Here is a 23,928-nt window from a genome sequence, read left to right as displayed (position 1 = left end):
TACTTGTTAATAACAGTTCCAGAACTGTGAAAAACCGGTAAGTGTGTTTGCTTTGTTAAATGACATCTGTCTCAGAACAAGAATTATCTTTATCTGTGTTGTGGCATCCTGGCAGGTCAATTGTCAGTAGTAGGCACATTGAAAAAGCGTAGAATTTTTGTATTTAATTAGTTTTATTATTCCTTTTGCATTATTTAAATTAAGCGATTTGCTGCATCGTTAGTGCTGCTTCTACAATGGAGCTACATATTTGAAGGAGCTCCTATATTCTATGGAATACACTTGCATACAAAAGAGGCCAACCAACAGTTGTAAGTAAAAATGTAACATATTTCTGTTTCGTATTAGTTTTAGAGCTCATACTGTAGGTCGCATATGCCCCACGTGCCTTGTTAATGAGACTTCAAACATTATCTTCAGTAATGGTTGAGCTATATTTGCATACAATGATTTTTTGAGCCGTCTATTCATATTTAATAGCATTTTAAACTGCAAATAGGATTTGCCTAACTTAACGACGCACTAGCCACTACAAAAGGACGTTGTTTGTGTTTTCGTCCAGTGCCTAATGTTCGTACTTCAGAATTTGTTATGGCTGTGAAATTTCTATTATTTTTTATGATTTGATTGCCATGGAGCATACTTCTCTAATCAACGAAAGTGATACGGAGGTATGCTTTATTTTCTCATAAAAATACCTATGTAAAAGTAGTTTTTATTTTAGGTTACTTTTAAAATAAGCAAGTATCTACCCACAATATTTTTTAACTCACATGCTTATTTGTTTAAACATTAATCCTACCTGTAGGACAGAATTAGCTGTTGAGAAGTATGTATAGAAATGAAGAGAGACGGTAGCAACCGTAACGGCTCGGAGCGGGGCTCGGACAGGCCGGGGGACAAGGACAGTGACCCCCTGATTGTCTCGTCCACTATCTCTGAGGAGCCCAAGCCAGTAAGAAACATTGATTGGCAGCTAAAGTACTAAATTCTACAACTTCATTGTCAACTACATAAAGTTTGTTATTCTTCAAAAAGAAGACCTAAGGGTGAAGTTGCATATATATAATTATTGATGATGTTTTCATATCAATGCAAAATTTTGTGAAGTAAGCACTAATCACTCGAAGGTATTTTTTGTACAGAACAACACATTTACAGAATGCATCATCATCGTAACATTCCTGATTCTATTTATATGGTTTGCATAAATCATACAGTATAATTAATTGGGTCATTTTACTTTTTACTGCAGGTTTTAGCAATTTCAAAGAATCTTGAAATTTTAATATTCATAATGAGTTTTAACTAGCTACTAAAACATGAGAAGCATAAAATAGGCCTCAATATTTGACCCTTAAATTTTCTTTTCATAATTTATAGCCTGGAGTATGCAAACATAAAACTAAGTTATCACCCTTTAACTTATCATGACCAAATTCACATTCAAGCACATGTTGCGCAAGTATTTCCTTGACAGACTTTCTTCTTCATCAACTTAATGATTCACACTTGGTATTATTATGTATGTATCAATACTATCAATATATGTATACTTATTTGTATAAATTATATGCGTAAGTTTATCAATATATAGTTTATATTCATATATAGTGTTGGTTACAAATTCATTTACTTTAAAAGACATTGTACCTACTAAATTTTTCCAGTTTAATCTGTTGGTTGACTGGTAGAGAATGCCTTAAGGCATTATGTCCGCCATTTGTACCTTCATGTATTGTGCAATAAAGATTAAATAAATAATAAATAATGACAACTTTGTTACTTATAAAAAATATATTTAGAAATAGATCAAATATTTTTTATCTTGGTTACAAGGTATTGTTAGTGGGACATTAAAATGTCATTTATATTGATATACAATTTATAAAAAATACATAATTTACAAATATAAAAAATCAAATACTTGCTTCTAGGGACAAAAAACCTGCAGTAAAAAGTAAGATGACCTAATTATAAGCATGAAGGCCGATCAAGAGTCCTTTGGGGCTTAGTACTTGTTTGTCCAAAAGTATGATTACTGGAAAAAGTATCATTTCCCTGAATTTTGTTGATTTGTTAAAAATAATGTTTCATATTACTAAATTAATTTCTTCTAAATAATCCTTAAATTTTGAATTCTCTAGACAATACGATCGTAATCGCAAATATTTAAAAATAATTATGCCTTTAGACAAACACATATGTTTGATCCAAATGTAACCCTAAAAAAGGTTGCTAACTAAGCTGACATTGGAGCTGTAGAATTTCTAATTTAGCCATATTGTGTAGATAGACCTGCTTGTAGGCCTGGCACTTCATTTATTTTAATTTTCATTCCAAATTTCATATTATATACATTTCAATTATGAACAATGACATTAAAAGTGTACACTAAGCACAAAATTGTACAAAGCAAAGCAAACGCTTAATTATTACTCAACTGAAAAAGGGAAAGGTAATCATTGACATATATCTAAGGACGGGCCTTACGGGCAATAAGAAAGGGGCCAGAACAGCGGTGTCACACACACAAATTCTAGCCAATCGTGTATCCTAACGCGATTAGTTGATGAGTTCGCGTCACGCGCGCCATTGGTCGCAAGTGTCGCAACTACTTGCGTTAGACTGCACGATACGTCGAATCGACGATCGAATTCGTGAGTGACACTGCTGAACTAGCACCATTCCTAGTGCCCGTAAGGCCCGTCCTTAGATATATGTCAATGAAGGTAATATATTTTTTTATTTTATGCAGTGCTAGATTTGTATTAACACCAGCTTCTGCAAAATGTAAATGTTAGATAACTGTGTGTCAAGGATTTTAAGTTATACATATTTAAATGTTTTCACTTGGGGATTGTATGTGTTGCACAAATAAATATTAACTCAAATCAAATGCAATTCGTCGTTTGCCTCCTAAAAAAGCGATATTATTATTTAGGTGGAATATTAAAATGTCCAAAAGGGACCTTATGGCGGTCGGCGCTTACGCCATTATTAGCGGCGCGCCAATACTAATGCAGTACTACGCGACGTACGCACCTACCGCCATAAGGCTTTGATGTGGACTGTCAGAAATGTGTATACAAAATGTTGTCCTTGACTCAACCATTGTCAATATTGCCATACACACGTAAAAAGGTTAATCAACTGATAATTCGCAGACTAGTCTGTTTGCCAAGCTGTTCACTGCCCATCTTATCTGATATCGGACATTTGAATCAAGTTAATTGTTCATTTTAATCAATTCAAACATGTTTGCATTGATAATCATCAAATGTACACCACACCTTGAACATTTTATTATCATTCATGTCATCATAAAACTATTTATTATTATTCAAACTAAATTCGCTTAATAACATTCTGAAGAGAACCACGTCAAAACGCATTATGAACTGGAAAGCGTAATGATCTTCTATGTCTGGTAACTTTAAAAATGTATGAAAAATTGTTGCAGGGACCAGTGTGACTAGCATTTGCCTTGCAACAAATCGCATGCGTATTTTGATACATTGCGGCTTTTGATCGATCAGTTGAATTCGTTGAAACTACTTAGCCGACAATGTATCGCACGCGATTTGTTGCAAGGTGAGTCTCTACACTGTCTACCATAGAGAATTAAGTAAGCAAGGTTATAGCAATTCAATTCATTTATTTGCCTCATAATACGTCTTACAAGATATTACAGTAATTTGTAGTTATTGTACCAGTATCAGTCAAATTTTCGACATGCAAATATTAAACACACTGAATGAACAATTAAGCACAGTCCGATTCGCACGTCGCTCCGAAATTTGCGCATATTATAGCAACATAGATTTTCTTACTTAATAATATGTAATAAGTTGTACGGTCAAACTTATGATTATTACATTTTAAAGGTTCTTAAAAATGAATACTCATTAAAATTGAATTTTATCATAAATAAGATTTGACTAAGTTTGCTTAGACTTCAATAGGAATAGGATTTTATCTATGTATGAAGTCAACACTCTACTTATTTTAATTTCTCTATGGTCTCTACTGGCTTAGAGTGGTATTCCACATATTTGCGTCTCATATTTTGCTTAATGAGAGAGTGAGACGCAATGCAAATTGGACAGGTGGAATATCATCCTTATAACGGGGGAAATAGTATTAAACAAACGTAATCGTGTTAAATGTGTTCAACTACATTTAAAATTGACCGCAGTCTTCTAACGACTGTTAACCGATCGTTAATGGTACATTAAGTATTCATAACTCCTTGAAAGTAACAATATCTAAAAAGCTAACGTTTTGAACTAAGCCCATCTGTCTCTATTTGACTCGTACTTTATTTTGAATTTTTGTTAGGGTTGTTTCACACGTACCACAACCACTCGACAACCACAACCATACAACAACCACAACACGTGGTCGGGCGCATATTTTGTATTGAAAATGAATAGTAATTCATATGTACAATATTACGGCAAAATGTGTCAAATAGCGACAAATGGTCTTAGTTCAGAATTTAAGCTTTTAGGGATTGTTTTCATACAAAATATGCGCCCGACCACGTGTTGTGATTGTGATACGTGTGTAACAACCCGAAGTCGGCTTTTCTGAGGTAAGAAATGCCGATATTACATTCATATTTTCTACTTTCAGTTTTTCCGTGACTACAAACATCCTTATGTTGATGAATTATTTTGTAATATACTATCAGAGTCGAACCATGTATTCAGTCTGCGGTTTTTCGATTTTTTACTCATATGCATTACTTTCTTATTGTGGTATTAAACGAAATCTTGAATTAAAACGTGATTGGATAGACCCCAATTCGTTTTGGAAGACCTATTCAACGACACCCTACACTAGGGCCTAAAAGCGAAATATTTTCACCATTGACATATATCTAACGACGGGCCTTATGGACACTAAGAATGGTGCTAGTTCAGCAGTGTCACTCACGAATTCGAGCCAATCGTGCAGTCTAACGCAACTAGTTGCGACCAATCGCGCACGTGACGCAAACTCATCAACCAATCGCGTTGTGGCGTTAAACTGCACGATTGGCTCGAATTTGTGTGCGTGACACCGCTGTCCTGGCCTCATTCTTATTGCCCGCAAGGCTCGTCCTTAGATCTATGTCAATGATTTTCACGCTTTACGCTTATTAATATTGTGGTGTAGTTGGCATTTTTGGGTGCCACGTCGACCAAGCAGTGATCTATAGTGGCGCCCCTTTAAAATTCATTACCAATGTCCGTTGAATTTAGGAAATTACAGATTCTTTGGGCCGTCATGTTCTGTACCTCATAGTAGCTGGGGTCTCGGTGATTCTAAATGTGTAGTTATGTCGAGCGTCGTAGAGATCTATTGGGATCGAAAGATTAGATGATAGGAAGAAAAAAACCGGCCAAGTGCGAGTCGGACTCGCACAGGTAGGGTTCCGTACCATTATATATAAAAACGGTCACCCATCCAAGTACTGGCCCCGCCCGACGTTGCTTAACTTCGGTGATTGGATGAGAATCTAATATATTTAATTATGTTTTTAATATTTGTTGTTATAGCGGCAACAGAAATACATAATCTGTAGAAATTTCAACTGGCTAACTATCACGGTTCATGAGATACAGCCTGGTGACGGACGGACGGACGGATAGCGGAGTCTCAGTAATAGGGTCCCGTTTGACCCTTTGGGTACGGAACCCTAAAAAGGTTACATGAAATTTTCTTTTCCAGCGAGCAGGAAAGCGTCTACAGATTTTTAAATTCCGGGGGGTTGGTGGAGGGTTAAAAATATCGTTAAGTAGATTGCGGATTTGGTCATTTAGGTCCAAGTTAATACCTTCGGTTTTGTAGGAAGTGTCTTTTCTGTACGGCAGTACTATTACTTATTCTGTACCTTGAACCTTCAATCGTCACAACTCGTAATCCTACTATCTCCTGCAAACAACTTCGCATACAAGTCATTAACTTGCTGATAAAAACGCCTTACCAGATTACTCGGGATTAAAAAATGCCTGATAACTACGACCAGTTATACATGAGCTTCGTTGTAGATCATAATATCTGACATGTTATTAATCGGACCCTAGACACTATACAATGAGGTCCTAAAAGTACTGAAATTGGTAAATTAAGTGTTGCAGTCAAAGTCGCAGTTTTTCGGTAAGTTTTTCCGGTTTTCACTACCCTGATCGACGCTCGACGATAAAATGGGACCTTTTTATTAAACTTTGACACAATAATTAATGAATAAAAATAATCTTAAAGTTCGGCAACGCGTTTACAACCCCTCTGGTGTTTCGGGTGTCCACGGGCGGCGGTAATCGCTTCCCATCAGGTGATCAGTTTGCTCGCTTGCCTCCTAAATATAAAAAAAAAATTTTTTGACGAGGTACGGCATAAAGAAATCAGTCGGTCAGTCACTCGTTTCGATATCGATCTCGTACAAAGATTTATAGTTTTTCTATTAAAGAGTTGCACGTACCCGCGGTCAAAAAGCCGCCCCCATACAATTGTAGTTACGCTCTCCGTTTAAAAAGACATGGCAAGACATTTCACGTAACATATATCTAGATTTGGTACTAGTTTTCGCTGCTAATAATTGTTTTAAAACGAAACTAAAACTTCTACTCGCTCTAATTTCTTAGGCTTAGACTTATACAGTAAAACAATCATAGACATGTGTCAACTCTTACGAAATGAGCTATAATAGACGGAGATCATAATACAATGGGCACTGTTTCAGTGTTGAGATGCGTGTAGTCTGTTCAGTGTTGCAGTGTTGTGAGGATGTGTCGGATAGAGTGAAATTGTTTGTGTGTGAAATTGTGAATGGCTTAAAATGAAAAAGAAGATCAATATAACTGTGCCGCCTAAGAAAGTTAAAGCGGTGTGTAGCCATAGCATTATCTGTATGTATTAGCTTCATATACACGGTGTAACGAGGAACCCGAAAGATTTTAACCACACACTTCTGAGGCCACAAAAAAGGAAAAAATGTATGAGTTTAAGTAAATTTCGCAAAAAAAATGTTAATGATATAAACGCACTGAAAATGAATTATTACGATTTTTTTTTGTACAACCTAGTTTTTGCAAAGGTTACTTGTCAGTTTTTGACATCTATCCATATTTAGACTATCATAGCATTTCATAGCATTTATTCGTGATAAACTATGACATACAAAAGTATAAAACATAACAAAAGAAAGAAACATAGAATAAATAAATAGTTTACCACGAAATGGTCCCGCCTCAGCATTAATGCTAACCCAAAAGTCAGCGCTGATCTTCCGGCGAGACCATTTGTGGGTCACGAACGCAGCTGTACGACACGGCATAAACATAAAACTGAACGCGGCTTTGCGGCGGCTAGACTACGACCCATAATGGCATCATCGCCATCAAAAAGGCGTTTTGCACTAAGTTACAATAAGTTGTTTTTTTTTAAATTGGTAATAACTCTTAAACTAGGCGGAATCCTGTTAAGTTTATACAATTTAGTCTCTAAATTAGATCAGGAATAAATTGTTGAAATCTTTCGGTTTCCTCATGTTACACCGTGTATAATTAACTAACTAATATAATGGCTTTTCCAAACGTCACCGATAATCGCATGCGATTTGCGATACGTTCCCGCATTTGATCTATGTATTGATTTCGCTGCTCCTACTACACTGAAAGAAATGGTTTGCATAACTGTAACAAAATTTTGGTTACTGTTTACACAAAAATTGGGACTTGCGAACTATGTGTTATATGTTACAAAACCGTGTTTGGCTATCAGTGTTCAGGTACTGGGTATACACTACAAAATAAGTTTGTAAATTTATGCAAAGTTTATTTTCTTATAACCGTAGTTTAGTTATTTAGTAAAGTTACAAAACCAGTTCGGCTATCTATTTTTTTCAGTGTACAGATAGCCGAACCGAATTTTGTTACAGTAATGCAAACATTTCTTTCAGTGTAAAATTATCTAAAATTGCATGCCATTAGTTGGAAGGTCTGTAGTGAAGGATGGATTAAAAATATAGATAAAGCATTTTTTTATACATGGTTCAAACTTTGATTGAGATGGTAGAGTAGCTATCTATAACAACTTCTAGTCACAAAAATGTGTGTGAGACGAATCTAACGATAACTTAACGTCAAGGGTTTGGGCTACAGGGCGTGACATGACAAAAAATAGACCAACATACATACAATATAATCATTTTTAGGGTTCCGTACCTCAAAAGGAAAAGACTAACAAAGTTATAGGATTATAGGATAACTTTGTTGTCCGTCCGTTTGTCCGTCTGTGTCAAGTCCCTTTATTTCGGGAACGCGTGGAGGGATCGAGTTGAAATTAAAACCATATACTTACGTCTACAGTCCCTTGAAAAGTCCGTCTACAGTCTTTAAGTTAACCTTAAAAAAATGCCGTTTATGCCACGAAAAATTCACTCATGGGAATCAAAATGTATAGGGTACTTCCAGTTGACATAGAACTATGAAATTTGGCAAGTATATCGTCTTACTCTATAAATACAGGGAGAACTCTGAAAACTATAAAATTGTAAAAAAACGTTAGATTTGTACGGAACCCTCGGCGGGCGAGTCCGACTCGCACTTGTCCGGTTTTTGTTATAAAGCAAGGCAAACAGCAAAGTTTTAGTCTTATAAGGCGCAACCCTGGTAGTACAGAGTTGTAGGTTATTTAAGAAAACAAGCGTTCTCTGAAACTATGTACACCTTTAACTTAACCTTTTAAGTTAATTTTTCACCATTTTGATTAGTCTTTTTAGGGCAAATAATAGTACATTGTGTATTAAGGGCGGTAAACAAGAATCTAGGAACCAAGCGAACGAGTTGGTAATTCTTGTACAGCCCGTGGCAGACAATGTTTTTCATCACACTTGTGAGGAAAAATCAAAATTTCTAACCTTCGCCATATTGTCATTTTTTGCAGGTCATTTTGAAATTTATAAACAATATTTTAAACGGCTATTAAATTAATATTAAATATTTTTAAACATAAACAAAAATATCAAAATATAAACTTGAGTATTATAAAAGTAAAACTCATTTATAGCTTCTCGTATGAATTAGTGACATTTAAATGAAAATTAATATGGAATATACTTTATATGGGCATAATAAAATTTAAAAAATGGGCATAATATAGTTCATTCCATCTCATTATGCTAGCATACAGTAACACCGTTTACGAGCAAGTGTGATAAAATAGTTATTTACGATACGTGTGCAGAAAATAGGAAATTCGCACGTGTATCATAACTATCATAAGTTGACTGGTAGAGAATGCCTTATGGCATTAAGTCCGCCTTTTTTACTATAAGGTTTTCTTTTGTGCAATAAAGATTAAATAAATAAATAAAAAAATAAAATAAATAAGTGCATATGGCTCTTTAAAGTTTCGACATATGCACAGAAAGTGCTTATTCCCGCACGCGTGCACGAAAGTAACACCATATGTATTGTAATAGTTATTTGTGTCCCAAGGGAGGAAAAGTAGGAAATTGCGTGCCGCGTGTAAAATTGTCACCTGAGCCGAAGGCGAGGGTGGCAAACACGCGGGATGGGTTGTCCTACGTTTCCTCCCTTGGTGCGCATACTATTTTTCTGCTCGACGGAGGCAGAAATAGTTATTTACGATACAAGTGCAGAAAATAGGAAATTCGCAACGAGTGGTGATAAATTAAAACACGACGGAAGGGAGTCGACGGAATCGTACAACGTTTTACAGTACATATTACTCTTTTAAAGTGTCGACATATGCACGGAAAGTTCTCATTCACTGCCCTGCACCAAAGTAGCACTATATGTACTGTAAAATAAATTGTTATTATAACGTAAATATATTATATTATGTTGAAAAATAATCACCACAAAAACATTCGAAACTCGCGGCAAAACGTTAAGTCACATTGTATGTAATATTTTACAAAACGATTCGATTCCAAGTATCGATTTTCCATAGCATGAGGGTAATTTTTTATCACCATTACGCCTTTGTCTTCCATAATTGCTGTAAATCAAGGACATTACGCTCCTATTAACTTACAAATTTCCAATGTCACATTATTTACCTTGAAACTAATAACCTTCAGGCCAATTCGAACTTGCACCAGACACCAAACCGATATTTGAGTAGTAATATTGTGGAGTGTAGAGAAAGGAGCAAAATCTCTATGAATGAAAAGTGTCCATCAAAAACATTAAATAGGTGGCGCCACGATACAACCGAAATGAAATGTCATAGACCTAGTATTTTATATAGATGTGCTATACCCATACGCGTGCGCTCGTGAGGGGCAGAACATAGCAATGCGACGAAATTAAAAACACGTTTTAACATACCAAAAACAACCTACGTAATTTGGTCGGGTTATTGTTGCCCCTCCTTCCTTCTATCTCTATATTATATCTCTGCGGTTCATGTGAGTTCATGAGCCTAGCTAGCGCCACCGGAGAGATTTGGAACTATTATTTAAAATTGAAAGCTGGTCACTCTGGCAATAGTTCTGCCATAAATGATTGTTGTCCTTTCTATGGAACTCTACCTTCCATAGAAAGGAACAGAATCTCCTTAGGCAGAACTGTTGCAAAAGTGTCCAGCTGTCGGCTATAAATAATAGTTCCAAATTACTCCAGAGTAGCGCTAGAGTAGCTAAGAACCTAGGCGTTATTGACGGAGTGAAGTACGCTGTCTATGATTAGATTTATTTCTCAAGTATTCTAGGTATTGTAGCGCCACCTATTTATGGTTTTTTGTCGGCCACTTTTTGGTATATGGAGATTCTGTTCCTTGCCTCTACCTTCCATAGTCCTTTCTATACCGTCCATATTAGTCAGCTGTGACTTGCACGGTCATTTTGTTCTGACTTGTCCGTACTCCGTACATGTATTAGTGCGAGCGAGACGCCCGTCAATGACAGCTAACTAATATGATTCTATTCTAATGTGATTCAAATATCGGTTTGATTGTGATCGGTGCACGTTCGAATTGACCCGCTTTAAGGTTTCGTTCAAGGATAACATTTAATACGAGGTTTGTAAGGACGAAAATCGATTGAGCGTCAAATGTTTTAGTAATTGTTATTCAACAGTAATTTATGGAATTAGTTGGAAGTTTTATACAAAAAAACATTGAATAATTTCATTCACGTAATACCAGACACACGCATTGCATAAATTAGGACTATTTTAAGGGAAAAGGTGTACCTTGTTATTCTTAAAGAGGATTTTATAAGAATTATAAGCATTGTTAAGCTTTTTAATTCGGGGTTTATTTAATATAGAATTGCCGTCAAAGTATCTAGACTACCTAAACATGAGACTCGACGAGATTTACCTAGATACATCTCCATTCTTTGCTTACTACCACATTCTTTTACTGTATAAACTATCGATATTACACTTTAAACAATATTAATGAGCAAAAAAACAAAGGAATTAATCACGAAACCTGACTACCAAGATGGCGCTCGAACCGGAAGTCCAAGAAATTCTATTCAATAGTAAAGAAAAGCGGTACTTAAGTAAATAAGTAGTTATTGACGGATAATGACATAATGACCCTTCACGTTGTCATGGAACGAGATTATAGCGTTTTGCAAGAGAAACAAGGTCCCAGATACTGTGGTAATCTTCGCAACGTTACAGCCACTATGTAATAAACAAGGAAACGTTGAAAACTTACAGTAGAACCTAGATTATCCGATCCTTTTATATTCGATTATTTAAAGCGAGACTAGTTCGGAGGGCCTACCGCGAACGAACGCTGTCACACTTACGTACGAATTTATAAGTGCGACAGAGAGGCAACACGTCGAACGTCACAGATACTTCAAAGTTTAGATAATCAAAATGTGGGTAGTTTGGATGAGATCAAATAGAAACAACACCTTTTTATGTGCATAATAGTTATATTTAAATTTGACGTACAAATTAATGTTAAAATATAGAACACCTGAAAGTTCCTACGTTCCTATTACTAACCAATTAAATCTAAACCTTATATTAAGACCATAGAGGGATTCCTAATTGTATTCTTGTCTTTTAATCATTTAGTTCTATTCTCAATGCAACTGTTATATGGTTAAACATTGTCATAAGTGCTTGTTTATTGCGTAACTAGTTATTTTTTTAAGGTAGCTATATATATAAGTTGATTTTTAAGTGAAATTTCTTAAATTTCTTTGACAATAAAGTTTCTTTAAACCGAAAGTTCGTATATTTGAGGGTTTGGGTAAACTAAGTCAGCGTTCGCATAGCCGAGGTTCTACTGTACTTAATTGTGGATATTTTGTTATAGTTACTGGAACCACGTTTTCGTAATTTTGCAAAAAATTTAGCCTAAACGAAGTCTTTTTGTATAATGAAATAGCTAAGTACATCCGTACACGGCGCGAAAAGAAAAAAATTGAAGAAATTTGAACCTTATGTAATTTCTATTTTAAGTTCAAATTACTTCTTCTCGCAGATATTATCATTCCCACTTTCTAATTGCACTCGGCCACTAACGCGATGTAATGTAACCAATTGGCCATAATTGACCCGCGGGTCAAACTTTATCTTAATTAACTGGATAACAGAAGTCAACTTGTGCAGACTAACTGGATACATTCGTCTAATTCAAGTATTACTGATTCAGAAACATTACAATGTAGCTTATTAACGCTACTCTGTTAAGAGGGAAGAACAGCTTTGCGATCCTAACCAAACGTACGTCCATTTTTGATTAAATTTCCATTTCGGAAGAAAACGGTTTCCACTAACTAAATCTTAAGAAATCACTTTGATTTTGATGTCAATCGCTTAAGCATAATATGTTCTATGTTTATAGGTTTCGCTTTTTGAAAAAAAACTACATAGGTTTATAAAACAAACGTATAAAATGTGACTAAAACTTGGTTGAATTAACCGTTTGTTTTATAAAAACTATGCATTAAAAAAAAACGAATCCTATAAACATCGCATATATATTATGCTGAAGCGATCGACATCAAAATCAAAGTGATTTGTTAAGATTTAGTTACTGGAAACCGTTTTCTCCCGAAATGGAAGCATTTCATCAAAAACGTACATACTTTCGATTAGGATCGTAAAGCTATTCTTCCCTCTTAATACTTGTGGAAGCCGATTTTGGACCTCATGATATTCCAAAAACAGTAAGAAACCAGAGGGTCCGCGAAAATCGAATATGGAAATTCGTTACCGCCTCTATATCGCTCAGGATTAATACGGGAATTTTGAGTCGATAATTTTCTAAATGTATGCAATATAATATAACAAAATTTACGCATTGATCATAAATAATTATTAAGTCTTCCTACTACGAGCATTGTTGATGATGCAGGTGTTCCACAAAAAAACTACGACGACCACTACGAAGTACGGGATACAAAAAACAGTTTAATTTCCAAAAGTTGTGTCTGTAACTTTGTGAGAGCAGTATGTACGTGTGTTGCGCGCAGATATACAAGCCGACTGACCCATCAAAGTCAAAAACCGATGGAACCTTCAACCAAATTCCAGTTTGAAACTAACATTGTACAAAATAATAAACAAAATTAAAAATAAAACTAAAACCCAGTTTCAGCACGTCGCTAACAAGCATGTAATCTGTGTTTGACCTAAAATAGTACTCTTCCTTATTAGAGCTATTAAGCTGGACTGGTTTCACAGAACTCCACAGTTTGTAATATTTGTATTACAATGGTCAGTTGTTATGGTCACTGAACTCTTTGTTTCTATATGACTGCAAATAGACAATACGTTTTACAGTATTTAGTTTAGTGAGTAACATTAGGTAAATGCATTTGTGCCTATGTGATTGGAATCAGTTAGTATTCTAAATTTCATCCGCTTAAGTAACACTCTTTTTAACTTTTTACTGATGGTAACGAGAGAGACGACCGGAGATAAATAAAAGAGACTGCTAAGTGAAATAAAATTATAGGTCACATTGAACCAGGGACCGGTCGGGTATCCCCTTCGAGGGTTTTGGAAGGGGTATTTCGTAAGGCTTTGCTAACCAAAGCTGTTGTTAACTAAAACCCTTCCATTTGGCTTTTTAAGCGCTTTATAATACGGGTAATCTGCTACCAGTTCCTAAGCGCTAACCTCTTGATGGGGGGTGGAATCGATAGATTATAAATTATAACGCTTATGCCATTTTTAACTTTCACTTCTTTAAAATAGAATCAAATATTTCTTATTTATGTTTAAAGTGAAGGACTACCCTACTACTTTTTAGTTCTAATAAGGAAAGGTACCCAACTGTCCGGTTCCGATTTGATTTATATTTATATATGTTATAGAGTAGTCTAAAATACCGGACACGTATTTTTTTAGCTGCCCAAACTCAACCTATTGGGAAAAATTGTCCTCCAAAGTACTAAAAAATTACTAAATCTTCTAACTTCTATAGAAAGTGATGCTCAAGCAACTTGCTAGTTATTAGCTGGTTTCAGTATATATTTGAGAGCAGGAAAAAAGAATGAGCACGTGTTTTGTCATATCGGCTGAAACTCATTTTTTCCTTAAAAAACACCCGTCTTTTTGTGTATCTTTAGCGATAAGATATTATAAAACTTCGAATGTCGTTTCTTTTGCTGGGAAGGGTGAGAGAAACAACATATACTTTTCTCTCTTTCTTTTCTCAACCCTTTATACACACAGAAGAAACGCTAGGCTAAAAGCGTGCCCAATACCAGCCTATTCGCATTACCTGTTCATGATATAAAAAAAATATGGTCGAATTGATAACCTCCTAACGCACTAAGCTTAGCGCTGGTGGCGCTTCAATTATTTAAAAAATCGTGTATTAACTTGCCAAATGTAAAGAAACAAACCATAGACTTTTAGGTTCCCGACAGTTGGAACCACTGATAATCTGTAGGTTTTTACACACTTTTATTTAGCTTCACTGCGTATATTTGTATATATATTTGTGCGTGCTTCAAATTTTCTCACTTACAACCTATTCCCGATGTTGATAAAGTTGAAATTTTGAGTAATTCTGATGACTATGCTAAAATGATGCTAAAATGGAACTGATGTGATGATGCACCTGGAAGGTAACCAACGACTCCTCGATGGAAAAACAATTAGAGTGAGAAGTACTGTCAGCAATAAAATTGTCACAAACATGAAATACGAGTAGGACTATTTTTTTCTTCATTAAAGCGTCATATTCCGTTGCAGTTGTGCGGACTGTGCCCGATGTTTCCATCGTGCATGTCGCTGCTGTCCCGGCGCGCGGAGCAGCAGGCGCCGCGGCCCGGACAGACCGCCGTCGTGCTGAATGTTTACGACATGTATTGGACCAACTGGTAAGCACGTAGTTTTCGCTAAGAGAGACATCACATTAGCGTCTTTGAGCGTCGGTGTCCCTGCGCTGTAGCGTCAACGTAGCTTCGAGCAGAAGCCATAGAGTTGACTAGACGCCGAGGTTCGGAAGACGCTAGGCACTAAAATTCTCATAGCAACATGTACGCTCTCCTTGGTCTCCCATCCCCTTCTTCCCCTTTGCTTCAACTCGCCCTTTTGTGATGTTTTTGATAAAATTGCCGTGTCGTAACAGGTGTCCAAGCGTCTTTTCTCTTCTGTTTTCTATGGTTTTCAAAAAACTTCTCTCCTAACTCCTAATTAACTGATAGGTATAGCTTTAAAATTCGCATAGAAACCCTGTGTCAATTTGACAATATTTGATGCTCAGACCGCCGACCGCTGAACGCCTACGACATGTATTGTGAGTGCTTTATATATCTGGAGTTCATTGAATCACCAGCCTATCCGCGATTGAACACAGCAACGATTCCATCGTAGATCGCTGCGATGGTCCACATGGCGTCGTGTTTACCGCGTAAATTGCCTTAAAAAGAACCCAAGAGATAAAACGTTTGTGTACTACAAGTTTTAATAGTTGATAGACCCATAGAAAACTTTTGTAGTAGTTTGACGTCCCTATTCCAAATAACAGGGCCTACCGCGAAAAATGACAATCGATATTTCGTTATCTGCCTCTCTTTCGCTCTTCCATATTCGTGTTCCATATTGAAATTTCACGCTTAGGCTCTCAGTTGTATTTGTTGTTATAATACTTTACGTTACGTCATGATACTCAACTCATGATTTGTTATCGTTCTTTATATGTCATTCCTAAACATAGAATGACAGTTGTTAGCAACAATAGTCGAAAAGTAATGTTATTGTCGTTTGTAAGCAGACATACGTCATTCCATTAGCATATATTTACTGGATGTTTACAAACAAATATGTAGAATGTAACTTTACAAAAAAAGAATACCAGTGCTATATAACCGACCAAAACTCAGAATAGTCCCTGTATACTATATAGCAAATATATCTTCTGTACTTACCTAGAATTTAATTTGGATTTATATGCAATAAGGAAATATAATTCCAAGGAACTTATTTCTGTAAAGCAAGTTCAATGACACATGTTGTGGTTTTAATACTGAGTTTACTAATGAAAATAAATCATTCCTAATTGTACTTATGCACCTATATTATTAGGTAGGCACAAGCTTGCTCACTTCAGGGCGATTTGTGTAAGATTGTCTTACATTATTTATTTATTTACATAAAAATCCGCAGGTACACAGCTGGTGCTGGGGTGGGCGTATTCCACAGCGGAGTCCAAGTGCACGGTTCAGAATGGGCGTACGGCGGACATCCTTACGCCTTTACCGGCGTGTTCGAGATCTCGCCGCGCGACGAGAGGGAGCTCGGCGAACAGTTCCGGTTCCGGTGAGTACAGAGCCTGTAACACACAGAGACAAAGCGTGTAACGCAGTGCAACAGGTGGTAACAGCGGAGTCTAAGTGCACGCGCGCTGGCGATGCTGCAAGAGTCGTCCAAAACAGATTCAAGTTCCGGACAGCGTGAGTGGTACAGTCAAGGTATTAAATATGGATACGGTCAAAGTGACAAAAATGTGTACACACTACCTTAATATATAGGCAATACATAGTCGTGTATACATATTTTTGGCACTTTGTCCGTATCTATATTTAATACCTTAACTGTACTTCGCTCGCCGCCCGCCGCCCCGCTTGCTGCGCCGCCGGCTCGTGCGCCCAGGGGCCTATTTCTCGAACGGTACTAGTCTCATATTCAATATATAAATAATAAATAAAATATATTTATTTACCAACACAAAACACTGAATGTTATAGTACTTGTAACATAACAAAAAACAAGTAGAATTTGCAAATATTTGTGCAGTAAAATGGACGAGCCAGCGAGACCGCTGATTTTCAGTCCCCGACCAAAAACCTTAAAGCTAATTCTTAACTAATTTTGTGTTATATTATTGGTGTGTTGCCATGGTAACCCATACGACTTGACAGGGGCCCATTTCTCGAACGGTATTAGACTAATATTATTAGTCCCCGAACTGGGGCCAATTTCTCGAACGGTATTAGTCCAATATTATTAGAGTGTTGCCATGATTTGACGTTCGTGGAGTAATAATATTAGTCTAATACGTTCGAGAAATGGGCCCCAGTTCGGGGACTAATAATATTAGTCTAATACGTTCGAGAAATGGGCCCCAGTTCGGGGACTAATAATATTAGTCTAATACCGTTCGAGAAATGGGCTCCAGTTCGTGGTCTAATAATATTAGTGTAATACCGTTCGAGAAATGTGCCCCGGTCCGCGGCCTAATACACAGAAACAGCATGTTAGTACGAGTAACATGCAGCGCAACAGGTCCCCACTGGGTATTAAGCTAAATAGCGGTATCTCAAAAACAAATGTTTATGAAAATTGTATTCTAAGATAAAGACTTTAAGGTATAAGATTGCATTCAATTTTGATTAGAAACACCGCTAGTTAGCTTAGAGAGACATAGCTTGCAACAGTTGCAATAACTTATCTTACACAGGTTTACCGCTATACCGTTTATTATAAAACAGATGTACCACATACCGTAAAATACATTACACAAAAAACACACTGCCCAAATGAATACTTGTTTATTTTCATAGCTCCAAGCTACCTTAATTTAATTTAGAGAATAGGTGGACTTGTATAAAAATTATACATTTCCTGATTCGATTTTCTATTTTCAGACAAAGCGTGCACATAGGATACACAAGTTTCAGCGAAGAAGAAGTCAGAAGACTTGTGGCGGAATTAGGGAAACAATTTCGAGGTGACAGGTATGTTTAAAACATTTTTAATAATTTTCTAGAAAACTTATTGCACTGAATACTGAATATACCGACCACTAAATATACCCATATCAGACATGACTTGTGCGAAAATCGATTTCTAGAAGACCTATACACAAATTACCGATTGACTTCCTCTACGATGATGTATGTCTGGGCCTAGGATTGGTTGGCTGTACATTATTTATCTTTAATTTCTAATCAAATGTACATCCTAAAATTTGCTCGTTACAAACGAGAAATCCATCGTACTACCTTTACTATATTATAATTATTGATAAATAGATTATTTATTGTTTTTTTCTTTCAGATACCACCTTATGAACAACAATTGTAATCATTTCACATCGGCGTTCTGTTTGGTATGTATTAACTTAACTGTGTAATTTATTTTTTATGAAATTATATTTGAAATAAATGAATTGTTTGCAGGCGCTTTGTGACAAGCCGATCCCGGCGTGGGTGAACCGACTGGCGTATGTCAGCTCGTGCGTTCCTTTCCTGCAGCGGTGTCTGCCCAAGTATGTCCTTTTATACTTTTTAATGATATACGAAAACAATACAATACAGTACCTACATATACTATTTATTGAACACCTTAACAGAAGAAAATAATACAGAGAATACAGCGACTCTAGTAAATTGAAATGATGTAATAAACATTCAACCGAAATGCAGCTGTGTTTAGAAAGTCACAAAAAATCTCTTTGATATATATTAAAGTTATTTTCTGCCAATTGTATCTCGCCAGTCAGTCCTGTTACGTTTAAGGACCTTAATACTAAGAAAGACACAGACCATAGAAAAATGTGAATAAAATTTCACGTTTTCTCCATAGTAAATGTATGGAAAAAGTTTTCTTTAATTTGTGGCTTTTTAATACATTACCTTAAGTTGATTCCTATTGATACTGGATAGGAATGGAATCGATTGGCATAAAAATATAACGTGAAAAATCAGTGTTGTGTTTAACGTTGCCAGAGCTCAGCGACGGTGCGGAGTGTTAGGGTCGGCAACGCGCATGTAACTCTGGAGTTGCAGGCGTACATAGGCTATGCAAACTGCTTACCATCAGGCGGCCCGTATGCTTGTTTGCCACCGACGTAGCATATATATATAAAAAAATAATTAATTTTCATACAAATTGCATGGGAAAAGTTTTCCTCGATTTGTGGCTTTTCTAGCCGGAATTTTTTTTTGGTCCCATACAAGCTTTTGATCCTCGATAGGAATGGAATCGATTGGCATAAAAAAATTAGCTTTTTCTCACATCCTGCATGTTTTTTCCAAAATGTGTAAACGCCAATCTTGTTTAATTTGAAATCGAGGGAAGGTCTTTAAAGACTGTTTTCGCGAAGCAGAACGGGATTTGTTAGCTGACCTGACTGACTTAAAAAGAAAATCCAGCCTGTATAGGTAATGAATACAATGATGAGGTTGTCCCGCAGAGAGTGGCTGACGCCGGCCGCGCTGCAGCAGTCGCTGGCCGCGCATTCGCGTTCCTCTTCGCCCAACACGCCGCAATAGCACGTAAGTACTGACTATGTTCAGCTATGTTATGTATTATTACACCGATGAACAGCTGTCAGGTTTGATTGTAGAAGAGGTGTAAGGAGTGTTTATTGTTTATTATTCAAAAAACATTGTAATTACAGCGTTCGCCAATACATTACAATCTTAATATTAATCATTATTAATTAACCTAATATGTAAAATCACTACATTAGATTACTTAATTAATACTGCGATTTAAATATTCGTTTACATTTTTGTATGAGTTGTGACCACTTGGATGCGAACGCATCAATGTGCGGTGCCACATTAAGCACAGAGTTGAGCAGCGTGAGTACCACCTCACTGACCAGGTCTACACAATCCACCCTATTATGAATGACGCCTAGGGCGAGCTTCACTACTGCTAGGTATCGATATCGTCTGGTTTCTAGTGATTCGTACCCTAGCATGCCTAGCAGAAAACGCGTCGGGTACATGTAAAGGGGAGAAGGAGTGTGTGAAGATGTCTATGAAAAAACTTAGGAGGACCTCTATACCAATTTGACACCGGACGCGATCGGTTGGCTGCGTGGTCTGGATGTCGACTTATCAATAGTCTATAATTATAATATATTGCTTACAATGTTACGCCATACGCTTAAATAAATATGAAAAAACTTCTAATTTGACGACCGGTCTGGCCGAGTGGGTAGTGACCCTGCCTATGAAGCCGATAGTCCTGGGTTCGAATTCCGGTAAGGGCATGTATTTGTGTGATAAGCACAGGTATTTGATCCTGAGTCGTGGATGTTTTCTATGTATTTCAGTATTGTATATTATATATATCGTTGTCTGAGTACCCACAACACAAGCCTTCTTGGCTTACCGTGGGACTTAGTCAATTTGTGTAAGAATGTCCTTATAATATTTATTTATTTATTTAATGTGCTTTTGGATTGTAATTCATAAAAAAATTACTTGCTCGTACACTACGGTCTAAGTTCTGCTATTACCAAACTGAATGAAGGAAGGCGTCCATTTGAAAATCACCGTATATGTACCTAATATAAATATTACCTAAATAATAGCAAATCTCAACTTAGAAATATGTTTGATCGATGTTTCATTTGCGGAATTTTTATTTGACTGAACGCGTTTTTTTCCAAAAACCGTTAAATTTTCCAAACTTGAAAAACGCACCCTGTAGAAGCAATTAGGTTAGGTTAGATTGATGACCCTCCTAAAAATTCAACGGTTTTTAGAAAAAACGCGTTCGGTCGGAAAATTTTCGGTGATGAGGTAATCCTGAAATATACAATTTTTTTAACTTCCAGATGCCGTGGTGCGCGGCGAACGCGGACCGGGGCTAGCACAGCCCTCCGCGTTGTCAAAGGCATCGTACGTTACTGTTAACTCATCTTGTTGTTAGTGCTAGGTTTATACGAGTATACTGTAGACCGGTCACCGCTAGTTAGCGTGTTTTAAAATACTAACCGCATCAAATTGGCTGTCCGTTTAATAGCTATGGTGCCACAGATAGACTTACTTATCTTAAAACACCACTCTTTTTACGTCGGGAGCTAAAACAAGGCTCGGAAACCGGTTAATTTTTAAACCGTTATCATGTACTTGGCGCAAAACCTTTAAATTTCGGTTTCGCTAAAAAAACAGTTATTTATAAACCGGTTTTTATGAGAACAGTTCTTGTCAAATTAACCGGTTTCTAGCAATAAAAACGGTTTATTCATACGTCGGTATCTATATTTACAGTACATATGGTGCTACTTTTCCGCACTAGTGCGTAAATTAGCACATTATGTAACTATGTTGAAAATTTAAAGGGTCATATGTACTGTAAAACGTTGTACGATACATGTGCGAATAGGTAATTCGCAACTCGTGTCGATTTAAAACACTCCCTTCGGTCGTGTTTTAATTTATCGCCACTCGTTCCGAATTTCCTATTTTTCGCACTTGTATCGTAATGTACTATTACGTAGCGCACCAACAGGCCGGCCGGCGGTTTCGTCGCTCGTCGAATAAACCGGTTTTTATAGGTTACAATAAAGTTCTTAAAACGTTCGTGTTCTTATAAAAGTTCGGAGGATACCCGATATAAACCGGTATTTACCGGTATTTTATAAACCGGTTCCGAGCCTTGAGCTACAATAATATGTGGCAGAGAAGGGTCATGCTCCATGTGGATAAGGACTCTGATGGAAAGCTACATATTAAAACTTCTTACGGATGAACTGTTAAAAATGTGTATGTGGTAAAAGACCTGTAATTTATTTTAATTAATTCCATTGTATTACGAAAAATAACCACGCAGATTTTATTGTATTGTATTTATTAAATACACATATAAGTTTAAAGCATACGCTAGCACACATGCATATACCTGACAAAACTGGTTAATTTTCGTAACAAAAGGGAATCAATTAACTTAAAACTAATTACGGGTATTTACCTAGTACTACGTTTTTTTTTTTGCAATTCACCCTTAAAAAACATCGTCAAAGCGTGTGCCAAATATGGACACCTTTTGTATATTTTGACTAGCCATCATGAATAAGGGCGGGCCGCACAAAAAACAATATACTGTAAAAGTACTATTTTATTTACCTGAATTATAGTAAATTTTTATGGGATTAGAAATAACTCCGCATAATACTGTAAATTGCTGGAAATTTGTACAGTCAGCTACAGAGAAAAGGTACCCTCCCTGCATAGAAATTTGTATGCAAAGGGGCTAATCTAATAGTATTGCTGACTGTTCAGTAGCTATCAGATATATCGAAGCGGCCAAGGTGCTCACAAATATCTGAACACGCCTCTATTTTCAAGGCGTTAGAGTGCGGGTTTAGATATTTCTAAGCATTTCGGCCGCTCCGATATATCTGATGGCGACTGTACATAGTAAAAATATCATTCGGTCAGTAACTAAGTCAAAGATGCCATACAATAAAGTGAAAAAAAATAATATTATTACACTGAAGTGCTGTTCATAGAATTATAGAGAGAGACAGATATGTGATTCATGATTTATTTTATCCCATAGTTATGTAGTCATTAATTACCCGGGCTGGAAATTCCACTTTACTAGCCAGAGAAAAAAATAATACTTTTCACACCACGGGCGGTAGTGAATAAAGCATTAGATAGTTTTTTATCGCCTTAGATGTGAAAATGCGAAAAAGTACTCAGAAATATCCGGAAAAATTCACAAGAAATAATGAAGGAAACCTTATTGGAAATGGGAAAATGTCGTTCACCATACAAAATTATGAAAGTTACGAAACATTTCTATGTTGGAAACTTTGGAATCTTTCCGAATACACATTAGTATTAATATACTATTACAGTACATATAGTGCGTAGTTTTAGTGCGGGAAGCACTTTCCGTGGCAATGTTGAAAATTTAAAGGGCCATATGTACTGTAAAATGTACGATACATGTGCGAATTGGTAATTTGCAACTCGTATCGATTTAAAACACTCTTTTAATTTATCACCACTCGTTGCGAGTTTTCTACTTTCCGCACTTCGTAAATAACCATTGCTTGGATATTAAACCTAAAAATATATGATACCTAACTGTAAAAGAAATAAGTTTCATTTTCAATAAATCCAATGCCACTGGATATCGTGATCACGCCCTTAAAATATTATCCAAATTAAATAAAGTTAATATTTAATATAGTTAATAATATACGTAGATTTAGTGGTCCGTCCGTTGAGAACTCTTGTTAGACATATTTCGGCGGGATAACAATCTGTATATTAAAGGTATACATATAGACATAAAGGCGTTACATGTTCTCTTTCTAATGTAAATTCTGGTTAAGAAGTAAAAACGTGTAAGTAATACTTGTTTGCATAAAAAACAGTATATGAAAAGTATCCTCATTTCTCTAGAAATAATACAAAGAAGATACAAAATATAATTACTAGGTTTTTGAAGAAAGTTGTATCTGTACATTAATAATATGGTAGGATATACACGTATTTGTTATTTAAAATAAATATTTGCACTTATGTTCGACATGATGCTTAAATTATCTTTTACAGTACATATGGTGCTACTTTACCACACTAGTGCGATAATTAGCACATGACGTAACTATGTCGAAAATTTAAAGGGTCATATGTACTGTAAATCGTTGTACGATACATGTGCGAATAGTCAATTCGCAACTCATGTCGATTTAAAACACTCCCTTCGGTCGTGTTTTAAT

At 36.2% G+C, this 23,928-nt stretch overlaps 1 protein-coding gene across 4 annotated transcripts; it reads left to right on the top strand.

Moving 5' to 3' along the window:
- The first annotated feature begins 106 nt into the window (after nt 1-106).
- On the top strand, nt 107-21,452 carry LOC133531095 (deubiquitinase DESI2). Of its 4 annotated transcripts, XM_061869199.1 has the most exons (9): nt 107-311; nt 809-955; nt 15,198-15,325; nt 16,614-16,766; nt 18,095-18,184; nt 18,507-18,558; nt 18,629-18,717; nt 19,645-19,726; nt 21,025-21,452. In XM_061869199.1, exons 2-8 carry the CDS (start codon nt 842-844, stop codon nt 19,721-19,723), a joined length of 705 nt encoding a protein of 234 aa, XP_061725183.1. In that variant the 5' UTR covers nt 107-311; nt 809-841; the 3' UTR covers nt 19,724-19,726; nt 21,025-21,452. The 4 variants fall into 4 exon arrangements, with proteins under 4 accessions (XP_061725183.1, XP_061725185.1, XP_061725186.1 ...); XM_061869201.1 differs by lacking the exon at nt 809-955; XM_061869202.1 differs by lacking the exons at nt 107-311; nt 809-955 and adding an exon at nt 6,129-6,147.
- Nucleotides 21,453-23,928: the final 2,476 nt, after the last annotated feature.

The sequence above is a fragment of the Cydia pomonella genome, chromosome 24 (assembly GCF_033807575.1).
Source record: "Cydia pomonella isolate Wapato2018A chromosome 24, ilCydPomo1, whole genome shotgun sequence".
Classification (NCBI taxonomy): domain Eukaryota; kingdom Metazoa; phylum Arthropoda; class Insecta; order Lepidoptera; family Tortricidae; genus Cydia; species Cydia pomonella.
The sequence above is the reverse complement of the archived record's forward strand: the minus strand, read 5'-3'. Positions and strand labels throughout refer to the sequence as shown.